At 38.4% G+C, this 23,673-nt stretch overlaps 1 protein-coding gene and 1 non-coding gene across 2 annotated transcripts; one reads left to right on the plus strand and one right to left on the minus strand.

The window, feature by feature from the left end:
* The first annotated feature begins 3,212 nt into the window (after positions 1–3,212).
* Positions 3,213–3,294, plus strand: TRNAS-UGA (transfer RNA serine (anticodon UGA)). The gene has a single exon. It is a non-coding gene; the product is annotated as a tRNA-Ser (tRNA).
* A 152-nt stretch (positions 3,295–3,446) lies between these two features.
* Positions 3,447–6,092, minus strand: LOC103400666 (probable E3 ubiquitin-protein ligase RHA4A). The gene is made up of 3 exons (XM_008339334.4): positions 5,630–6,092; positions 5,175–5,260; positions 3,447–4,236 (listed from the first exon to the last, which is right to left on the minus strand). The coding sequence occupies exons 1-3, from the start codon at positions 5,879–5,881 to the stop codon at positions 3,771–3,773; spliced, it is 804 nt and encodes a 267-aa protein (XP_008337556.2). The 5' UTR covers positions 5,882–6,092; the 3' UTR covers positions 3,447–3,770.
* Positions 6,093–23,673: the final 17,581 nt, after the last annotated feature.

Genomic DNA, 23,673 nt, shown 5'->3' on the forward strand with positions numbered 1-23,673 from the left:
TCGTTTAACCAAAAAAAATACTTGCATTTCAATTTTATTTAAACCAAAATTCTTTGGATTTTGAACTACCACTACAACAACAATATGAAGACGCTACAATGACACTCCAATACTCTCTTTTATAATTCTAAACAAAACAACAATCTAATGATGCCACAACACTCCAACCATACTCCCCCTTTAATTTATTTGAACCAATACAACCACAATATTAATCTGATGATGCCACAACGATGCACCTCTTATTATGATTTTGAACCAACACAAGCACAACAACAATCTGATGATGTCCCAACGATACTCCAACAATAAACCCTCCATTGTCTGATTTCGAACCACAACAATTTCATTCAAGGAACCCTCTCCTTATTCATTCTCCAAACACCACTATCAAATTTCAAAACCCGAACAATCGAAGAATAATGGATCTGAGAGGTGGAGCAATCGAAACAGTACTTAGCCACTAATCTGAGAGGTGGAGCAATCCAAATTTCAAATTAGATGTTCTTCACCGCTCCAGATTTGATTAGTCAAGGCGGAGCAACTGAAAAATGGATTTGACAGTGTCGTTAGGTGCCTGGGCGTTGCTGTTTTTGGTGGCTTATGATGAATGAAGGACATGTTGATCAATAAAAAGATCAATGAAGGATAATATGGACTTTTCACAGGCAGAATTGATCAAGATAACAATTTTTAGAAAGTGTAACTAAATGTCAAAACCTGTCTATTGTAGCTAATTGCTCATTTTTAGATTTGATAGGAATTAGATTCATATTTTGATATATTACAAGTGATCATCCAATCTTAACCCAATTCAGTACCGATTGAATCTGATCGGCTTGGTTTAGGTTAAGATCAATTAGTAAATTAGTCAATTACAATTGTAAATTTGAATACGGTTGTATGTATTCATCCATTCTAATTCGACAAGCATGCCAAGTTTTCTAACAACATAACTTATAATTCAATGGTTATGCATGTTACTAACATGTTACTAACATGCATGCAAAATATGTCTTTTACCCCGAGTAGTCTTTGTTTTTTATTTTTTTATTTTTTTGTTTTTTGTTTTACAAACGATAGTGTTATTGGTTAGAGGGGTCAGCGGAGATTAAACATGCACCAGAATACATAGACATCATTACTGTTGGTCACTGCGGTAAAGTGTCATCTGTTCCTGAGTAAATTTTATTGTAGAATAGCAAAGACAAAGACATCATAGATGAGTTAATGCCAAACCTGATTTATGTCTCTAGAGAAAAAGAGTAGGACATCAGCTCACCATTTCATACATTTTGCTAAGTTATTATATCTTCCATCATACGTTATACGTAGTACTAAATGCTACGAGCATTGGATGACCTAAATTGATTTGAATTATTGTCTTGTAAATCCAGGCCATCTATTGCTCGTAGCATCGAAGTGAAACCCAAATAAAGATTAACTTACTCTGTATTCTGTAATTACTGCAAATTAGCTTCGAGTTTCAGCTACCATGACCAATGCTCCAATAGATTGCAGTGTGAGGGATGGAGGTCTATATTCTGTTGTATGGGGACATCCTTCCCAATCAACCTTGTTGATATGTTGAATCAAAACAAACGATGGGCCATGGGCCTCCTTGAGGTGGCTTTCTCTAAATATAGTCCAATTACATTTGGCACTCAAGATATGGGCCTTTAATGGGCCTTGCTTATGTTCATTCTGGGTTTTGGCCCATTTACCATGTATGCTCTCCCCCCCCCCCCCAAAAAAAAACCTAGCTCTTCTCAAAGGAATTATCATCTTTCCAAAGGTAACATTCCATTTCAATCATTTTTCAAGATAATATATATTAGATTACCAAACTGTCTAACTTCTAAATAAACATATTATCATCTAAATACATACTTGAAATTTTTTGATTAATTAGTGCAAATGAACAATTTGATGATATAACAAGTCAAAATGTCTTAAAACAGAATATTCGGTTTTGTTTTGTAGTTTCATGCTCTAGGGTCGAATTTGACATGTTACTAGTACAATTGCAGATGTTAGAGCCAAGTTTTTTCTTATATGCATTCTAGACTTTGTTTTAGCAGGAGGGAGGAACATTCCAAAGGTGGTGTAATGACCAAAGGATGTGGATGATGTGGACCATTAGGGGACTCTCAAGCTACTTGTTTTGATCCACTTGAGTTCTTACTCAATCCTTCGGCATTTCCACACATGGGTTCAATCTGACTAGCAAAATCTTCGACGACGATCAAAGCGAAAGGTACGAACAGGGAATCGTGGATTTTGAAGTCCCATCGTCCATGTTTGTGCCCTTAACAATGGCTGCCGTTGTGAACTTGGCTGCCTCCATTTGGGGGCTTGTGGAGATTTTCAGAGGAAGCAATAATCTGGACGGGCTGTTTGTGCAGATGTTTATAGCTGGTTTTGGGATAGTTAACAACATACCAATTTATGAAGCCCTAATCTTAGGACCGATAAGGGAAAATTTCCAACAAAAGCTACCATAGTTTCAGCATTTCTAGCAGTTGCTCTCATAAAAGCAATCAAAGAAATAGAGATTTGTACATTACTTGTCATACTCATAATTTAAAGCCAAAGCCATTGCTAATAAAATGGAACTATGTTTGTAGTGGATTGAGCCTTGATGGGATACCAACAGCATTATGACAAAATTGTTTATGTTTATCGTCTATGTGACATCTCTGCCTCGCGACTCTTAGTTCTAGTGGTGTGGTTTGTGTGGTAGTCGTATACGGGTTAAAATTATTTTTGTATTTTGTGTGAGTCAACTCCAGACCAAGAAATTGGTCACTAAGGAATATGCATCCATCTGGAACTGTTGTAATCGATTGTTTTTGGTAATGAAACTCTATTGCCTCTGTAAAAATAAAAAAATAAAAAAAATTGTCTAAGTCAACTAATTTGCTTGAATTGGAATAAAAAACAATGTGAATATAAAAATGCTCTTGTTCTATAAGACATTATATTGTCTGCTAATTAATCTAATTCCTCTAAAATGAGGGATTGAATTTCTTATTCCGTATGGACCCCACTTCTATTTTGATTCCTCCATGGTTGGTAAGTCCAACCTATTGTTTAGTTTTGATTACAGATTAATAAACATGTTATAAGCGTGGACTAAACCTAGAGCCAGAAATATGTTGTGGAGATCATTAAAGGTTTTATAAAATGAACTTTCTTTGTCGTCTAAACTGGTCGATATGTCCGAGTGGTTAAGGAGACAGACTTGAAATCTGTTGGGCTTTGCCCGCGCAGGTTCGAACCCTGCTGTCGACGATCATTTTTTTCGTTTTTTCTAATTTTCAGTTTATTTTATGATACTCTGTTTCCCTTACCAAATAGTGTGATTTTTCTATTTTTCAATATTGTTCACATAGCTTAATTTTTAAGGGCTACTACCACTCTAAAAAAAACAAAAAAAAAACCCATTATGACATGTATGCTGTGAACTTTCACTGCTCAAAATTTTATTGAGGCTTTGAAAATTAGGTTTGTGCACACCTTCATCGAGGTTTAAGAAAATACAAGAGCTTCCCCCTACTCTCCCATTCCCTAATTAGAAATGTAACTACGTACCCTCTCATCTAACTAGTTGCCGCCAAAACTGGACTCTCACTATGATGCGACTTCTTTCGTTCAGCACCACCTCATGCAAGAATAGTCCCACGAGAATGTGGTTTATGTCATGTATTCAGCACTGTCATGTGACAGGAACAGTCTCACGTAAGTTTTTTTCTTTTACACGCCTTGACTTATGAATCATGAGTTTGGATATAGACAACGACTGGTTCTCTCAAATCTTGATTAGTATAGTACCCAGGTAAACACCCAGAGTCCCTTAAAATCGAACTACTTTGGTCACTTGATGAACCTTCTTCAGTTGGTGTTGTTACACCAGAAATAGCATTATTGCCCGTTTGATGCTGTTGTTGCTGATTTTGTTGGTCCAACAATACAATACTACCTGGACTCTGATGGGATATTATTATGCTATGGTGCTGCTGTTGTACTACTGGGTCGGACACACCAGCAGCTGCAGGTGGTGGTGCAGGACTATCAAGTTTGGTACTGATTGGAATCACAGTGCATCTGCAAAGTGGGCAAGTTGTGTTGTTATGCAGCCAGTGATGTATGCAATCAACATGAAACACGTGTTTGCATGATCGCACTTGCAGCAACTCTTCTTCCATTTCGAATTCCCCCAAGCAAACACAGCATCTGTCACAGTTCAAATTTTAGGGTTACGTTAGCCTAACGTAAATCTGGTAATTACACCAAATTAAAAATACATGATGAGAGGTTGAATAAGCTAATAATATTGAGCTGTAGGTGAGGTGTCGTGATTTCAATGTTCGTTAGCTATCCACTTTCCGTGAAGAATCTTAGAAAGCAATTGGTCACACAATTTTATTGAACTTTATTCACGTTTTGTCTCCTCCAAATATACTACTTCTCATACTATACTTCTGTTTGGAACTAAAAAGCATTTTCTTTAGTACTTCTGATGATGTTTGGCACCAGAAACACTTTCAAATTATTTAAAAATATACTACTATATATGGTTGTGCTTTTTTTTAGAAAATACTTCAAATTCTTTGTTTTTTTTTTCTTTCTAAAAAGCACCTGCATTTATATCAAATTATGAATAGAAGTTGTTTTTATTGAAACCACTTCTGAGCATAAATGTTTGTTTTTTATAAAAACATTTCTAAACGGGTATCTTTCTCAAAAGCACTTTTGAGAAAAGTAGTGGTTGCCATGTAAGATTCTAAACTGACATGTGTAGAGATTTAAACCTTCTATTACAACTACCTTCGGGGCCTTTGTAGGCCATAACCGGTAGCAAGAATAAAACGCCATGATAACTAGAGGATAATTTCCAGGACGTGTCCTTTTCTAAAAGAGTTTTGAGGTGGAAACTTAACTGTTTAATTTCTTCTTTTTCCTCAAATATCCAAAGATGGTTGGCTAATTAGTGCATATTGGCTTATCAACTTCAAGATGTGATATGACACCATATTGGCACATGCCACGTGTTGTATGGCACGATGATTTTGGACCGCATTGCTGTCTTCGATACAAGATCTATTCGATTTGGGTAGAAGTATGCTAGAGATAAAAACGTACAGTTTATGGTAGAAATAATTTAAACTTACTGTGAATCCTTTTTCCTTTGTTCTTCATCAAATAAAATTGTTTGAAGCTTCTCCTTGAGCTCCCCCTTCAAACCCACCGGACAATCCTACACATATAATGTAATAACATCAGATATAAATTGGATTTGGAAATGAAGGATGCTGTATGTATATAATCAGACTCTGCAAATTGTTGTATGAATATGTTGCTTTGTTAATACAATCGTGCGTACGAACACGATCGATGCTATAGGTCTGCAATTGGAACTCAAGATATATTTAAGCATAAGTTATAACACAAATAGTATTAAATCGTTACGGAATCTTTTGTTTTTTTTTTTATTATTACAAAGAAGGGTTTCAAACGCAATATATCTAGCCTACTCTTACCATCACCTTACCCAGCTTCACCAATATTTTGTTAGTTTGTATGCATGCATCTATGTTAATGTTATGAGAGAGAGAGAGAGACTTACAGTGGAAACATAATATGTGGTAGGTGCAGCTTGAAGATTATAGTTATTACTCCTTGGAAGAACTGGTTGAGAAGATGATAAGAGAGCGGAAGCCCTTCTTTTGAGGTAGAACAAGTAGAAGAGGAGAAAAAGGATGATGGAAAAAAGGATAGGAATCGAGAATATGAAGGCCTGGTAAAGTTTAAGTTGGAGTGCTTGAGGATAAAGGTGAGAATTACTAGGGCTGTTTGGAGTTTGAGGAAGACTGGCCATATCTTATCACCTAGCTTCCAAAACCTGGAGAGATTATTTTGCCTGTTACTAATTAGCTCAATATATGTAGGAATCAGAAACGCCTTGTTGATGACTGTAATGGAGAGAAGTTGGTGTGGTATGTAGAGGGTTTTTATATAATATTATTATATACACAGCCTTTCTCTTTTATATATATATATATATAGTTGATCATGTGAAATCTTATTTGATTTTATATGATCCCACCTAATTAAACAATTTGGTTCATATTTTAAGACAGAGCTTATCTCACTATCTAGTACAAAGGGAATTCTTAAATAAAGAGCACATACTTTGTGTGTTTGAACAATTTATCTTAATAATTGTGTATTTTTTTTTAATATTAGATAATTACTGTTTTGTCATCCTTGTGTAAATATTGTGTATTAAAAGTGAGGGTAAAATTGGAAAAAACAAGCATATGATTGTCATTTTCTAAAAAAAAGAGGGTAAAATAGGAAAAATAGGGATATGATTGTCATTTTGTCAAAAGGTACAAAATTACTATTTTGCCCTCCTTTTGTCAATAGTGTGTATCAAAAGTGAGGGCAAAATAGGAAAAAAGGGAAAAATTTGACAAGGAGGGTTCTCTTAATAGAATAGATAAATTAGGATAACTATTAAATGATGAAAAAAGTGAATTAAAATTAAAATTATTTCAAATTATATCAAGTGTTGCAGTCATATTTAGAATATGAATGTGATTGTGTAAACCCTAGTAGATATGGGAACGTATCTTATATTTCTATTAGGAGTAGATTACTTATTAAATGTTGTAATCCTAAAGAGAAAGATTTTTACCTATCCTATTACTATAAATAAAGGCACAATGAGGTGAATCAAACACACCTCACAATTAAATCACTCTCTCTTCTCTCTAACCATAGTCGGCCCCTTCTCTCTCTCTAAACCCTAGATCATTCAATCAAATAGGCCTACAAAATGTTATTAGCACGCTTTTTCCAAAAGTTGAGGAATTGACACATCGTAGGAGGAGGCTATCATTCACCAAATTGAAAGGCTTATACATTTTCTACTAATCAGGTACGCTTAAAATAAAAGAAGATATTTGAAACGTCCACGAAACATGAAAACATTCCCCATGATGCATGAACCCCTCTATGTTTATATTTTCCTTCTGATATATATATATATATATATTGTAATATGTTTATATATTTGTCGATATATATATTTGTTTCATGCATCGCACAATTAAATTGTTATGTGGAATATGTGATTCAAATTATATAAAATAAATTAGAAGCATATTTAGGGTTTCCTAAACCCTAGGGGAAAATTGCACACCACCGTGGCACCTTGTTATGGTTTGGGATCTTTTACCATGGGTCTACAGCCCTGCCCACGCCAACGCCCGTAAGCTTTTATGCATGCATGGGCCTTGCTATTGCCCGAGCCCGCAACCGCTCCCACTAGTCCAGTTGGTTGGGTTCTTTTTCCCACGGCCGGCTTCAGCCAGCCCACGAGCCTGGGCTTTGTTCTTGCGTGCAGCCTTGCAGCCCATTGCAGCTGGGCTCCAGTGACTTAACAGGCCAGCAAACCTGCTGGGCCTTGCTCCCGTGCCTAGCCCCCTTGGTCCAACATGCTAGCCTGCATGGCTGGGCCTACACCCCTGACCCGTGGCCTGCAGCCCACTCCCGAGGCCTTTAAGGCCTTGCCTACTCACGGCACCCAGCCTAATATATTTTTAGGGCTATATTTTTTATCCAATAATATTATTTTAATATTATTTAGTTTCTACAATCGACCTCGTATGGCCTGATTTATTGAATTAATTAAAAGTGACATGCAGTCCATTAATCTGATAATGAATCCAAATTATTGACCTGAAGATCACTTTTGGACATTAACGATTCAATAATTTATTTGTATACTTTGAACCGTCGCATACTTTCGTAGTAACAAAGCTCTCAAACTTGAGTTCCCCGAAGAACCTCAAATCCACTATATTTAAATTAGTATATTGTATTATGTGTTTCTTGCAGGAACCTCTCATTATGAACTAATTGTTCATAAAACTAAATTGAACTTGTAGTTTCAAATTTAGTGCCTTTGAAACCCAAAGTTTTCATTCAAAACATACCACATGAAACCTGTAGTTTTCATGTATAAATTAAACCAATACATGTTTATAGAACTTGTATATTTTACGATATATGTCTATGACTTACCATATGACTACTCACGTTTTTTCCCTCTATTTTAAGGACGTGTCGAACTTGAACAAGCTCAATTTCTCTGCTCTAGAAGTCTCTGGAAGAAACTATCTGAAATGGGTTCAAGACGTGAAGCTCCATCTGATTGCAAAAGGCATTAGAGCCACCATCGAGACACCTATCGCCGACAAACCTGTTGACTAAGCTCAGAAGGCTATTGCAATGATCTTCATTCGAAGACACATCTATGATACACTGCAGACTGAGTATCTCGCTGAGGAAGACTCACACACCCTCTGGCTGACTGTTTCGATCACCAGAGAGACATATACTTGCCTGAAGCAAGACACAACTAGCCGCATCTTCGCTTCCAGGACTTTAAGTCCGTGAATGAATACAACTTTGAAGTTTGTAGAATCCATTCTTTGTTGAAATTCTGTAAAGTGGAACTAATCGAATTAGATCTCCTGGAAAAGACCTATTCAACCTCCCATGCCACCAATATTGTCCTGCAGCAACAATATAGGACACAAACATTCACCAAGTTTTCGGATTTGATCTCTGTTTTACTTCTCGCTGAAAAGAAGAACCAGTTTTTGATGAAGAATTATCAATCGTGACCCACTGGCTCGAACGCCGCACTTGAAGCGCATGCGATTAATTCTAGTAGTCATAAACAACGAAATCATCGTCGTAACTATGGCAATGGGCGGCAAACCCTACCACGGCCCCAAGGGCAATAGAGTGCTGCACCTAAGGGAAGAAATGTGACCCAGCAGCGTCCACCACTCACCCTTAACGCCCCAAACTTCAAGAACAAGGGCATAGCTCTCGTTCAGCCCACTTCTAATGAACTGGACATGTGCTATCGTTGTGGATCAAGGGATCATTGGTCACGTATATGCCGAGCTTCCCTTAAGGCTATTGCCAAGTATCATTCCCGTCCTGAGTCTAACTTTGCACATGTGGATCATCCGGAAGATGTAACTACATCAATGGAGATATCGAATTTTCAGGAGGCGTCAGCGCCTATGGATGAATAAATTAGATATGGTTTTAGGGTGTTTACCCCTAGTGGCCAAACCTACTAGGAGTGGCCGGCTCTACCTCCCTATTTTCTAGGTTTATGGTTTAATTTTGAACAATTTTATAAGTATTTGGAATAATTTGTTTGGTTTTGGTTTGTTTTGAATTATGGATTGTTATTTGAATGGATATTATTTTCTCGAATTGCTTAATTGAATGAATGGACTTATATTTATACATGTGACAAATTCAATCAATTTATTTCTAGGTATGTCTAGTGGGGAAGTTAGTTGTCTGGCAGATAGTGCAACCACGCACACCATATTGCGTGAACAACACTATTTTACTAACTTAATACCCAAGAAAGCTCCTTTGACAACTCTCTCAGGCCCATCCAACCTAATTGAAGGATACGAAAAGGCACGTATCATGTTGTCTAATGGTACAATTTTGACCATTAAGGAGACACTCTATTCTCCAAGTTTTGGAAGAATGTTGCTGAGTTTTAGAGATATTCAAGATAATCAATATCATATTGAAACCATTGAAAATTATGGTTCTGAATTTCTTTGTATCACTTCATACGAATATGGCCAGAAGCATATTCACGAGAAGTTGGAATGTCTGCCAAGTGGGTTGTATATCATAACCATTTGCGGCATATAAGCCCATAGTGTGGCCGGGCTTATGCCTGAGTTCCAGGACACTTTGTTGCTTTGGCATGACCGTTTGGGACATCCTGGATGTGACATAATGCTCAGTATCCTCAAATCTTCACACATGCATAAGTTATATCCCTATGTTGGACTCCCGCCATGCAAAGCGTGTTCTCTAGGGAAGTTGAATACTCATCCCTCCCATATAAAAATTATTCACGACCCCCTTAAATTTCTTCAGAGGATTCAATGGGACATTTGTGGACCTATCCAACCAACCTGCGGACCATTTAGATACTTTATGGTGTTGGTTGATGCATCGACAAGATGGACACATGTTTTCCTGTTGTCCACACGCAACGCTGCATTTGCTAAACTCCTAGCTCAAATCATTAAGCTTAGGGCTCACCACCTTGATTATCCGATTAAGTCGATTCGACTGGATAACGCTGGAGAGTTTATGTCACAGACTTTTGACGATTATTGCATGTCAGTGGGGATTGATGTGGAACATCTTGTACCCCCATGTTCACACCCAAAACAGCTTGGCAAAAGCTTTCATAAAGCACATTCAATTGATCGCTCGGACTTTGGTTATAAGAACCAAACTGCCGGTATCTGCCTGTGGCTATGCAATATTGCACGTAACTATGTTGGTCGGCCTGAGGCCCACCATTACCCAACCACATTCACTGTTACATTTGGTCACTGGATACGAGCCTGACGTCTCGCATTTACTGGTGTTGGGTGCGCCATTTATGTGCCAATAACACCGCCACTACGTACCAAAATGGGTCCTCAGAGAAAAATGGGAATCTATGTCGGTTATGATTCACCATCAATTGTTTGCTACTTAGAACCCTTGATAGGAGATCTCTTTACCGCACATTTTGTGGATTGTCACTTTGATGAGACAATCTTCCTGTCGTTAGGGGGAGATAATCATACTAACCTTTTCGTAGAACATCGCGAATTGTTGTGGTATGCTCCCATTATGTCTCATTTAGATCCCCACACTGCCCAGTCTAAAACTGAGGTGCGATGAATTATAGATCTTCAAAGCATTGCTCAAAGCATGCCGGATGCTTTTAATGATCTAGCAAATGTGACAAGATCACATATACCTGCTGCAAACACACCTGCAAGGATAGATATACCCTGCGTAAGTCAACAACTCGCCTAGAAAGGCCGGACCGTCCCCGAAAGTGGGGAGGCCGCACCTTCCACACGGCAAGGTACATTGGCGGCTAGCCAATCACCTGCTCTAACCCTGAAGTGTGGCAGACCCCTTGGTTCAAAGGATTCACAACCCCGGAAGAGGAAAATGACACCAACTAGTGACCCTAGTTTGAATCCAACCATTGTTTACTCATCCGTTCCAACGCATGAGGTTATTCTAGATTACGGTGATGCTTTAAACGAAACATGCCAGCCTTCCGAGAATCGAAAGATTTCAGTCCATTACATAGTATTGGATGAGGTTTGGAATAGGAAAGAGATGATCGTCGACAATGCATTCGCGTACTCAGTAGCTGTTGACATTATGCTTAGCGATGACATTGAACCACATTCCATCAATGAATGCCGACGTAGAGCCGATTGGTCAAACTCGAAACAAGCAATCCAGGTCAAACTTGATTGGTCAAATGTAAAATGTTTTTCACTTTCAATATTTTCTTTTTATTTATTGCTTTTTATTTGTTTCCCACCCCCTCTCACAACCTCTTCTCCATTCCTCCTTTCTCATTTATATATTTCTCTTTGTTGATGCACAAAACCGGAAAGGTCTTGGAACAACGTAAATCCGACCGTGAATCTGCAAGAAAGTAAATAACACAAGATGTATCGTGGTTCACCCCAATGTTTGGGCTACGTCCACACTGATATTGTATTTCTCTGAGATGTGAGAGGATTGAGAGGGAGATAGAGCTTCCTTATGTGAGGATGAGCTTCTCTGAATATGAGAGGGGATGTGAGGCCCCCCCATTGTGAGGGTGAGGAGTCCATTTTATAGAATAAGGGCTCCTCACTTATTATATATTTACCCCTTCCCTTATTACATAATTACATTTGAGTCCCCCGAGTATTTATACGAGGTCTAAATACAGAGGCTCTAAGTATGGTATAAACAGTAGTCCCCCAAGTCTTCAGTTAAGAGAGTCTTTTGGCTGGAGACTTGAAATTCAGTCCATGTGTGGGTCGAAGTAACTAGATATCGTCTAGAACTGATACTCGATATGAGGCGGTGCCCAATCTGAAATGATGTTTAACTAGAAGTAGCACATGTTGCGAGGCTGCTTTGCTTGTGGCTTATGTTGCCTTGGTTGGCTTGGCTTATGGCGTTTGAAGGTGGGGGAGTCCTTTTTTATAAAATAAGGGCTCACTTCTCAATACATAAATATGGACTAGAGTTGATGTTCACGGCGAGACGGTTGCTCAGTAGGCGGCAATGCTCTCTAATGATGGTGATGAAGTCCCTTTTATAGAATAAGGGCTCGCTCCTCAGTACATGAATAATGGATTAGGAGTGATGCTCGCGACGAGGCGGTTGCTCAGCTGGCGGCGATGCTCTCTAATGATGGTAAGGGAGTCCCTTTTATAGAATAAGGGCTCGCTCCTCAGTACATAAATAATGGGCTAAGTCCCCCAAGTATTTTTTTATGAGGCCCAATATATGGTACATAGTGTAGTCCCCCAAGTCTTTAGTCAATAAGGTCTGTTGGCTGGAGACTTCAAATTCGAACCATGTATGGGCCGGAGTAGCGGTTGTTCAGAAGCGGTATTTGTATACCCTGCACTGAAGCTTTTGTAGGTGAAGCTTTGCAAGTGAACCTTTTGAAGCTGGAGCTTTGTAAATAAAGCTTTTGAAGCTAGAGCTCTGTAAATGAAGCTTTCGAAGCTGGAGCTTTTGTAAATGAAGCTTTGAAGCTAGAGCTCTGTAAATGAAGCTTTTGAAGCTAGAGCTCTGTAAATGAAGCTTTTGAAGCTAGAGCTCTGTAAATGAAGCTTTCAAAGCTGATTAACATGAATGATGCTCATGAATGTTTATGTTGATTGACATGAGTGATGCTCATGGATGATGACATGAGTGATGCTCATGAATGTTGACATGAGTGATGCTCATGAATGTTTATGTATGATTGACATGAGTGATGCTCATGTATAATTTTGGAGTACTGGACGTACTTTTGATCACTTGGTTGGTGATAATAGCGGCAGGGTGCCGAATAATTGTGGAGTACTGGGCGTACTTTTGATCATCTGGTTGGTGATAATAGCAGCAGGGTGCTGAATAATTGTGGAGTACTGGGCGGGCTTTTGATCACCTAGTTGGTGATAATAGCGGCAGGGTGCCGAATAATTGTGGAGTATTGAGCGTACTTTTGATCACTTGGTTGGTGATAATAGAGAGCCTGGCTCTTTTAGGCATATGGGCCTTCGCCTTCCACGTAACATTCCAGCCCATTATTTTGGGCTTTTTTTAATTTTTTTTATTACCCTCTAATGGGGTTTATACAGATGTCTCCGAAAGATAAGAAAAATAAATTACATCATTAAAAAAAGTTGCTACGTATATGGTTGGATAGTGGGATAACATGTGCAGCTGTTGGAGGAAACCTTCATGTGGAGGCAGGTTTGGTCAGCAGGCATGGTCTGCTCCCTTTATTCTTTGCTTTTGCAGATTTGCGTGCCTGCTTTACATCAAACACATCCATAGTTTTTCCTGTAAGTGGTCGACAAAAACAAAAGTAGCTTCTGCTTTACAGCAAACATCCATAGCTTAGCAAAAGTAGCTTTTGCTTTACAGCAAACACACCCATAGCTTTTCCATGTGGGTGGTCGATTGAACCTTTCAGACTCGCCATTTCCAATGGCATCGCCGCCCAATTTCACCCCTTCAAATAAACCGGAAACTATGCCAAGCCAGAGCATCATAACCTAGACTCTCTGCCAGTTATCTAGCACGAAGTACTTGGTTTTCTGGTAGCATATTCGGATTGGGTTATCCTCCTGCGTCGGCTTCAGCTTCTGGCTCAGAAGCTGACTCAAAACCCGGCTTTCGTTTACGCTCACAGATTGGCTAACCGGAGCTTGCAGCAACAGAGTTTCTATATTTTCAACCATGATGTAGCCGACATCGTCCGGGTTGAGTTCTTTCATGATCAAAGCTGCATATTCCTTTGCTTGTTTCTGGATGTTTAAGAGCTTGTTTGCAGAAGATCTGGGCCATCAGCCCCATGTATAGCTCTATCTGCACCACCACCTCCAAGCATCTGCTCTTTTCTGGATTAACGATGGCATCCGTGGAGCCGTCAACGGGCCACTTAGTGATCTCTCCCTTTTGGATTACGAGAGTGCTTGAAGCGGGTAAGGATAAGCGAACAACTCATTCTCCATTAGACATGGTCGAAAGCTTAACAGAACAGCGAAATCTTGCAGGGTTCGGGTACGACCCGGATTACCTCCCACCCTCTCTGCCCGAAGCCAAATTCGCAATGGCTTTCGAGGACGTCGTGCAAATCAGCAGCAAAAGGTTTGGATTGTCGCACCCAGTGTGGAAACTCAAAAGGACTCTCGGAATCGGGTCTGAAAAGCACCTCCGTGCTGTGGTATTGGAAGTCCGCGAGTTCGCGAACACCATTGTCAAAGAAAAGAAGTGGGATCTGAGCGAGGCGAAAGCGTTGGAGTTTGTAGATCTACTCTCCCAGTTCTTGAGCTTCGGCCCCTCCGACGAAAAGTTTATCACCGACATCGTCATCAGCTTCACCCTCACGGGCCGGGACACCACTTCGGCTGCTCTCACCTGGTTCTTCTGGCTGCTTTCGCAGAACCTATGTGTGGAACAAGAGATCTTGAAGGTGATCAAAGATTGGAACTTTAGTGCGTTTAATGGGTTTTGGGAGAGAAAAAAGACTTGGGTCTTGTGTGGAGATTTGAAATGGACAAATGGTTGATGTTTTGAGAGAGAGAATATGATTTTTAGAGAGGGGGAGAGAGAGCTGGAGTTTTTGTGTGTTTTGGGTTTGGCTTTGGATCTTGGGTTTTTGCAGATTCACGACGGAGGTGGAAAAAATGAAAGAGAATCGACACAACTTTTCGTGTTGTTTCCCACAGACGGCGCCAAATGTTGATGCACAAAATCGGAGGGGTCTTGGAACAATGTAAATCCGACCGTGAATCTGCAAGAAAGTAAATAACACAAGATATATCGTGGTTCACCCCAATGTTTGGGCTACGTCCACACTGATATTGTATTTCTTTGAGATGTGAGAGGATTGAGAGGGAAAGAGAGCTTCCTTATGTGAGGATGAGCTTCTCTGAATATGAGAGGGGATGTGAGGCCCTCCCCATTGTGAGGGTGAGGAGTCCCTTTTATAGAATAAGGGCTCCTTACTTATTACATATTTGCCCATTCCTTTATTACATAATTACATTTGAGTCCCTCGAGTATTTATACGAGGTCTAAATACGGAGACCCTAAGTATGGTATAAACACTCTTTATCTATAACACAAAAACCCAAATCATTATAAAACGCACCTTAAGTTTTAATCTTTTCACAAGCATCGTTGAGTTTAGTGATTGCATGGCAATATCTTTAATCGTATTTCTGAGATGGTTTATAACTTTAGGGTGAACTCGCTAATTAGGGATCATATTTTAGGGTTTTAAGTCTCTGAAACTTAAACCCTATAATTTAATAAGAGTTCAATGAGTATTATAATCAATTGGTAAATGAGTGTCGATCAATCAGATAAAGGTTTCTTAGAGCTTGCAAGTAGATCATATGCCCTTTTTATTTAGGATGTTGCTATTTTGCATTCTAAAAAGTCATATTATACTCTCAATTTGCTATATTTACAAACTTGGATATGCTTATAAAGAGTGCAAAATGACTTTTTTAGCAAGTAAAAACATCTCCCTTTTTAAACTGTCTTCGAATGGATAAATAGAACCAAAATATCTATTTTGACTCTGAATTTCTTTTGGCTTGAGAGAGAGAGAGAGAGCTCACAAAGGGCAAGGTATACATAATGATTGCTTTTAGAAATAAAATAACATAATACCTTTGTTAATCTTATCAAAGAAATAAAATAACAAACTAAAGCAATAAGCTTTCTAGAGATCAAATTTACATGATGCTATGTTGGTATTACATTCCTTCTTTAACTTCAATGATGGGAAACCCATGTCTATCAGAATATCTCTAAAACATGGGGTCCTCAGTCCTCACACCAAGTGAGGCCTAAATTGCTCCACAGTAACACCAGGGACCCAAAACATTATATCATAAATTCTTTCAATTCCATGTTTTATAGTATAACGTTGAATTCAATTAAAAAAGGAAAGAAGAAGAAGAAAGTTACTGTGTAATTAGGTGTAAATGTTGGTTTAGGCCAAGTTAGTGCATTGGTCTTGATTAAGCGAGCTGTTGGTCAATCTGGTCGATCTGGTAGTCCATGGTTGGCAGGTCGATGACCTAACAAACCTACAAAGCGATAGAGAAATATATATGCAAAGAGTTAGGCTGTTGTTAGCATAGATGGTGGTTTGTCTCAACTTCAACTGATTGACACACCTCTCCACCTTATAGATATAGTTTTGGTCCATAGATCATGTGACCAGACCCATAATTATATATAATTAGGCCTGCATGTTCACCAATGGACATCAAATTTGTTGGTATATGTTAAGATGTGCAACCTAACATTCTTACTGTTTCTCCATCTGATTTGGTCCCTCTAGCTAGTCTTTTGTTTTTTCAAAAGCGATATTACCATGTTAAACGTAGAACACTAGAGGTTTTTTCACTTCAATTGCATACCGTCACAAGGATGGGTTGCTTGTATTTATAACAGTATTACATGAAGGGTTTGAAAACCCTACTTACATGGCAAATTTGAACTTCAAATTTACAACAAAAACGAAAGACAAACTATCAGCTATCAAAAAAGTATAACAAACATTTGAAAACAATCCTAGACCTAGCCAGCTTCTTCTTGGATAAGGCATAAAGATCAACACAACAAACTCAGGTAGTTGTATCCGAACTGGAATTGTGACTTGTTCTAACAGGAAGAATGTTTGAATTCGATACGCAGTGAGTTGAAAAGATTAACCAAAAAGAGAGGTCTCTTTAGCTAGGTTTAAGGGCTAAACAAATTAGTTAAGGAGTTTGACACACATAAAAGGGGGTGGGACAATTTTACACTCAAATATGATAGAAATCATTATAAAAGCAGCAATATAGAAGTAAAATAAAGAAATAAATGGGACGGATTATACAGTAGAACCCTATTTTTTTTTATTTTTCATACACGTTGTTTGTTATCCCAACACTGATCACCACGCAAGTAGTGACTATTGTTCATTTTTCTTGTAATGCACAAACTTCGGTGTAACAAAAAAGTGAAAGCATTATTGTTCTTATTTTGAGCTATTAGTACATATACGTCAAAGGTAAAGAAGGCTTCAGTAAGAGCAGGTCCACGGGGACTTTTAGGCCAGCACCCAGCACCATTTTTGGCCTAGCACCCAACCAATCCCCTCCAATCCATGTGGATAGTACGGCACCTAGCTTAAAATCGACAGACCCATAGGAAGACCCATTTGACGTCATGCTGACACCAGCATGACTTCGGAGGTCATGTTAAATTTTTTTTGCGCCAGGCCCGTGGGAAGCACGCACGACTAGGCGCGCTTCGTCGACAAGAAATCAGAGGTGGGCCCGCTTACGCAGGCGCACTAAGCCGAACTGATGGGAGGCCACGTGGCTCGTCCTGGGCTGTTGGATTTCCAACGATAAAAAAATTTTGAATTTGACATCCAACGGCTAGTGACGTGACTTGATCTGGACCATCCGATCCAAAGATCAACGGTCCACATTTTTCCCCCAAAAATTAAAAACAAAAGGCACAAAGGTCAGAATTATGACCGTTGGCCACGTGTCAACGTATAGGCTGTTGGATTTGAATTTTTTTCAAATCCAACGGTCCAGATTAATTACCTAAATTAAAATTTATAAAAAAATTAATTAAAAATTGTTAAAAAAAATGGGAGTTTTTACGAAAAGCCCGCACTACTGTTCACTTTAACGAAAAACCACATTTTTACACTAAAAAGTCAAACCTGGTACTATTCATTTTACCCTTTATTTTTTCCTTATCGTTAAAATCCAAAGTTTTCAAGCCCTTTTCATTAGTCATAAAAAATTTTTAAAAAAATTCCTATAAATACCTAACCATCATCTTCCACCTTACACCATATTTCAATATTTTCAACACTTTTTACCAAAGCTTTCATATACTTTTTCTGTGAAAAAAATACCAAGAACGTCATCCTTTCTTTTTTTGTCCTTATAAACCCTACATCCCTACAAAATGACTTGATTGAGCACCAATGAGGATTGCAACAAGGTCAAGATAATTAAAATGAGCTTGTAGTGTAACAATAAAGTTCTTAGTTTATTTAGTGTGTTTTTTTAAGTTTATTTGATGAGTTTATGTAATTTTATTATAATAATGACACGTGGCGTGACGAGATTGGTTAAAAATTCTATCCGAAATTAAAACTATTATTTATTTATTATTTTATAAAAAATGTAATAATATTTTAAATGGGCTGGGTGCCAACGCATTTTGTAGGGGTAGAAATCGTTTGTGCCAGGGCATTTTTTAGGAATGGAGATGCATTTTGCCTATTACTGTTCATTGGGGTCTATCACTGTTCACTGAGTGGATTAAATGGGCTAGGTGCTGACATATTTTTTTAGGGATGGACTTGCTTTAAGGGATTGAGAGTCGTACTAAATAAAGGTAGTTTATGAATCACTTTGAAAGCATACCGCAACATGTGCCGTTACTTTGATATTCCCGTTTTAATTTCTTTCTCCACTCGAAAACCACTACCAAGCAACCAGCAATTTGGCCTTTTTTCATTCTTTTATGTTGAAGAAGCATGCCAAAGACTTTCAAGTGCGTATCTAATTAGCACCAAGACTAAATTTTACAGGTGCACAAATTAGAATAGTAGCTTCAAATATGCAATGTGGGGAACTGTTTGAGCATGTTTATAAGATATGGATGAAAAGAAGAAGGGAACTTTAACGAAAAGCTTCTGATATTATTCACTTTAACGAAAAATCATATTTTTACACTAAAAAGTCAATTCTGGTACTATTCACTTTACCCTTTATTTTGTCCTTATCGTTAAAACTCTAAGTTTTCAAGTCATTTTCATTAGTTTTCCTAAGAACAAGAACAAAGCATCCAAATTCTCTCCTATATTGTACGAAGAGTAGACCCAAATTATTCTTTAATTCAACCACTTATGCAAGCACGACCAAAAAGAAATACAAAAGAAACAAAGAATCTTGGTCTACAACTAGAGGATTTCAGAACAAACTTTCTGCAGTTCATCACCTTTCTGCCATATATTTTATGTATTTCACATGAATTTTATGTTCTTTGTTGGTTCAACTTGTGTTATTTTATATATGCTTTATCTTTGGGTTGGGGGTGTATTGTCCCTTGATTGAGTTGAGGAGGTTTCAGTGGTAGTGCTAGTGGTGGATCATGAAGAAAGCTCTTTCGCACAAAGTGGGTCGAAGATAATATCTCGTACTGCAGCACAATCAGATTCTCCAGCTATTAACTAAAGGGTAGCACTAACTCGTGTTCAAACTTTCTAAATTGTGACCGATGTTGCCGTGGGGTTCGTTGTGTTGGAAAAGTTAGCGATTTAGTAATTTGGTTTATTTTTGTATTGAGTACTTTTTATATTTTATGTTTTAGGAATAATTAGCTTTTACTTGTTATTAGGGTTTAAGATTGCTCATCGGATTTTTATAAGGGTAATGTTAGGGAAATTAAATTTTTAAACTAAATTTTGTAAACCAAATAATATAGATGTTGATAATTGAATTATTATTTAAATGTCGATTAACGTACTTATTTCTTATTGGTGACATATCATTTGGTTTACAAATTTGGTTCAAAAATTTGATCTCTCTAGCATTATCCTTTTTGTAAATACACCTATTATAACTTTGTATAGATCATGATTCACGACTTGGCAAGATATAGTTCATCCCATAATGTAGTTGTTTTGGTAATATGTAATATTTCTTCTTTCATTTCATTCAATGAAATAATTATCAGAGTTTGTACTCAGCTTTTTCTCATCATTTGATTTGTTAACACATTATTTATCTTGAATGAGGATCCCCTCTGAATCCTCTTTGTGAGGATCCTGAAGATCATTCAATTACTTTCATTCATCGTACATTATGCGACCAGTTTTCGTCAGGTATTATTTATATTCAATTTTAAATAAAAAAATTTACAATAATTTCTAACCGCACGATGTACGATAAACGGACGTAATTGGAGGATTCTCAGATCCTCACAAAGAGGATCCTCATTCATTTATCTCTTGCCCCGTCGGAAACCTCATTCATTTTGAACCACTAAACCGTCATGACTTATGAGACAGGCAACATATAGTATTAAACAAGTATTAATGCCATTGCACTGCAACGAGTCGAGAAATTTATCATGTAAATAAAAAATATATTAAAAGTTTTAATACCATTTATTTGTGCAAGAAAAAGAAATCATGTTTATTCTCTCTTTAAAATGAAATTAAAGCAATATTAAAAAAGAAATACATTTGTTTTCAACAACAACACTGGTTCGTTTGGTAAATGCTTTTAAATGACTGAAAAAACTTTTATAGGAAATGTTTTTGGGTTCCAAAAGCACTTGAGGTGCTTTCTGTTAAAAGCGTCAGTTATGTGCTTCTTACTGGAAGCATTTTAAGTGTTTTTTCATAATTAACTTGCAGTTTTACTAACGTTTGGTTCCAAAAATATTTTATGTGAAAGCGCTCTCAAATCGTTTAAAAGCATTTGCCAAACGAGTCCCAACTAGTTGTGGTTACATATTATGGCATTCAACCCACTATTTAATATTTATTCATGAAAATGATCTTTGCCTACTAATGAAACTGTTAACCCTAAAGATAAACCAGATATGTTTAAATGGATCACAACTAATTGTGTCAGACAAAGTACATGCATAAATAGGTAAAGACATTACTCCAACTAAGGAACACCATAAGGCCAAACCCACGATATAACCCATATTTACATAAATAAAAATAAAATTAAAAATATATGGCAATTTCGTAATTAAACCCAAATTCCCACTTACAGTGCCACCCCTTCCCAAATTTAGAATACAGTAATTGTCCTGATCCACATATCTTATGAAATGTTGAGATTTGATGTCACATCCCAACCCGGGGTCCACCACATCTCGGGCCCGCTTCACCGCCGTAGCATGATATTGTCCGTTTTGGGCCCCGACCACGCCCTCACGGTTTTGTTTATGGGAACTCACACGAGAACTTTCCAGTGGGTCACCCATCATGGGAGTGCTCTTGTGAGCTACTCGCTTAACTTTCGTGTTCCGATGAACTCCGAAGCCAGTGAGCTCTCAAAAGGCATTGTGCTAGGTAGGGATGAGAATATACATTTAAGGATCACTCCCTTGGACGATGTGGGATCTTACAATCCACCCCCCTTAGTGGCCCGGCATCTTCATCGGCACACCACAGCCAGTGTTAGGCTTTGATACCAAATTGTCACATCCCCACATCCCGGACTCGCACCACAGCCATTTGGGCCCCGACCACACCCTCACGGTTTTGTTTCTGGGAACTCACACGAGAACTTCCCAGAGGGTCACCCATCATGGGAGTGCTTTTGTGCGCTACTTGGTTAACTTTCGAGTTTCGATGAACTCCGAAGCCAGTGAGCTCCCAAAAAACCTTGTGCTAGGTAGGGATGGGAATATACATTTAAAGATCACTCCCCTAGGCGATGTTGAAATCTGTCACATCCTGGCCCGGGGTCCACCACATCCCAGACTCGCTCCACCACCGTAGCACGATATTGTCCGCTTTGGGCCACACTACATCCTCATGGTTTTGTATCTGAGAACTCACACGAGAACTTCCTAGTAGGTCACCCATCATGGGATTGCTCTCGCGCGCTACTCGCTTAACTTCGGAATTCCGATGGAACCCGAAACCAGTGAGTTCCCAAAATGCCTCATGCTAGGTAGGGATGAGAATATACATATAAGGATCACTCCCCTGGACGATGTGGGATCTTACAATCCACCCCCCTTAAGGGCTCGACAACCTCGTCGGCACACCACAACCAGGGTTAGGCTCTGATACCAATCTATCACATCCCAGCCCCGGGTCCACCATATCTCGGGCCCGCTCCACTACCGTAGCACAATATTATCCGTTTTGGGCTCCGACTATGCCCTCACAGTTTTGTTTCTGGGAACTCACACGAGAACTTTCCAGTGGGTCACCCATCAAGGGATTGCTCTCGCGTGCTACTCGCTTAACTTCGGAGTTTCGATGGAACCCAAAGCCAGTAAACTCCTAAAAAGCTTCATGCTAGGTAGGGATGAGAATATACATATAAGGATCATTTCCCTGAACGATGTGGGATCTTACATTTGAATTGGTGTCATTGTACTCTTAATTAATATAATCTCACTAAATAATAACTTATAACTCAATCAGGTAAGAAAATTTATTCTGTACAAGAAGTATTCAGTTGAATTCATTCCTCCTCGATATTGCCTTTTTATTTGTTGAGAAGTTGATATAGCTTGTATAAAGTGCTCCTACTGAGTAAAAACTATTAGCTATATCTTATTTCACACATTTTGTTTTTACTGAGTAAAGTGCTCCTACTTTATTTCTGAGTAATCCTTTAGCAGCCATGAAATCTCTGCATGTAGAAATTAGGCGTCGGCTTGTGAGTTGTGACCGCGTCATTGTGCTTTTCATAATTATCACTTACAAAAAGGCAGACACCATAGGCTTATGATTAAGGGGAAAGTGCGTTTTAATTAGTGCTCTCCAACAAAACATGGTGACTCATTAGAAAAACTGTATTGTTCGGTTGCAGCACATAGTTTTTCGTTGTCCTCATACATTTTTAGCAGAAAGTGTAGTTGCGGACAAAATAGCCGATTTAGGGCTGCTTTCGTTTTCACTTGTTAGGTATGCCACTCCTATTGAAATTATTCCTTTTCTACATTCAAATTTCTTTGGGCATAGCAGCCCACAAGTTTGTCTCACCTTCTTGATGTGTGATTTTCATTTTTACCTCATCCTTTTAGATTTTCCTTTTTGTTTTGCAACTTATCTTGCAGCCAGGTTCTTACCTTTTAGGTTTTACAGGGGTTTGATTTATGCCCCCTGTTTTTCTGTATTTCATTTTCTTGTTTTATGAGAAGTAAGATTTATGTCTCTTAACTAAATTTAACTTCTTTTTTTCATATCAATAAAATTCCCTCGGCTGAAGTTCTAAAAACAAGACAATTAAATATGGACTTGGATCAAGTTTTGTCCAAAAAAGCTAACCCCCACCCTTGAGATTGCTCATTCTGCTGTGCTAAAAGATAATTTGAGCAATGCGATGAAACCTACGACAGAACAAATACGCGTATTCTATTGATTGCAGAAGTTTTGAGTTGATTCTATGATTTCGTCCCCTGATTCATCTTCTATATCCAGGTTGCACCAACTCGTTTCGTCCTTCGAGCAGACCTGGACTTAAGGCAAGTCGGCTAAAGAGTGTGCTCCGCCCTCTGCACTCAAATTCGAATTCCCCTCGGCACCCATAATGACACTCCTCTTGAAATCATCCATGGCAGAGATCTATACCTTCCTTCTCTACTACGGTCCATCAACATTTTAGCGCAAAGCACTTAGGAAGGTAACCTATGTGCAAGAAACTAGGCTTTTTTTCATCCAATCTGTATTCGAATTGAAGAAAAAAGGTTGACATTTCATTCTTCCATTCGAGTTTCTGCTCCAAA

Source organism: Malus domestica, chromosome 06 (assembly GCF_042453785.1).
Source record: "Malus domestica chromosome 06, GDT2T_hap1".
NCBI classification, from domain to species: Eukaryota; Viridiplantae; Streptophyta; class Magnoliopsida; order Rosales; family Rosaceae; genus Malus; species Malus domestica.

What these genes read in the sequence shown, in the direction of transcription:
- LOC103400666 (XM_008339334.4), bottom strand. Translation starts at nt 5,881, where the DNA reads ATGGCCAGTCTTCCTCAAACTCCAAACAGCCCTAGTAATTCTCACCTT. An exon ending in CCACATATTATGTTTCCACT is followed by an intron (nt 5,261 to 5,629) that starts GTAAGTCTCTCT and finishes TTATATGTGTAG; the next exon opens with GATTGTCCGGTGGGTTTGAA. An exon ending in CAAAGGAAAAAGGATTCACA is followed by an intron (nt 4,237 to 5,174) that starts GTAAGTTTAAAT and finishes GAACTGTGACAG; the next exon opens with ATGCTGTGTTTGCTTGGGGG.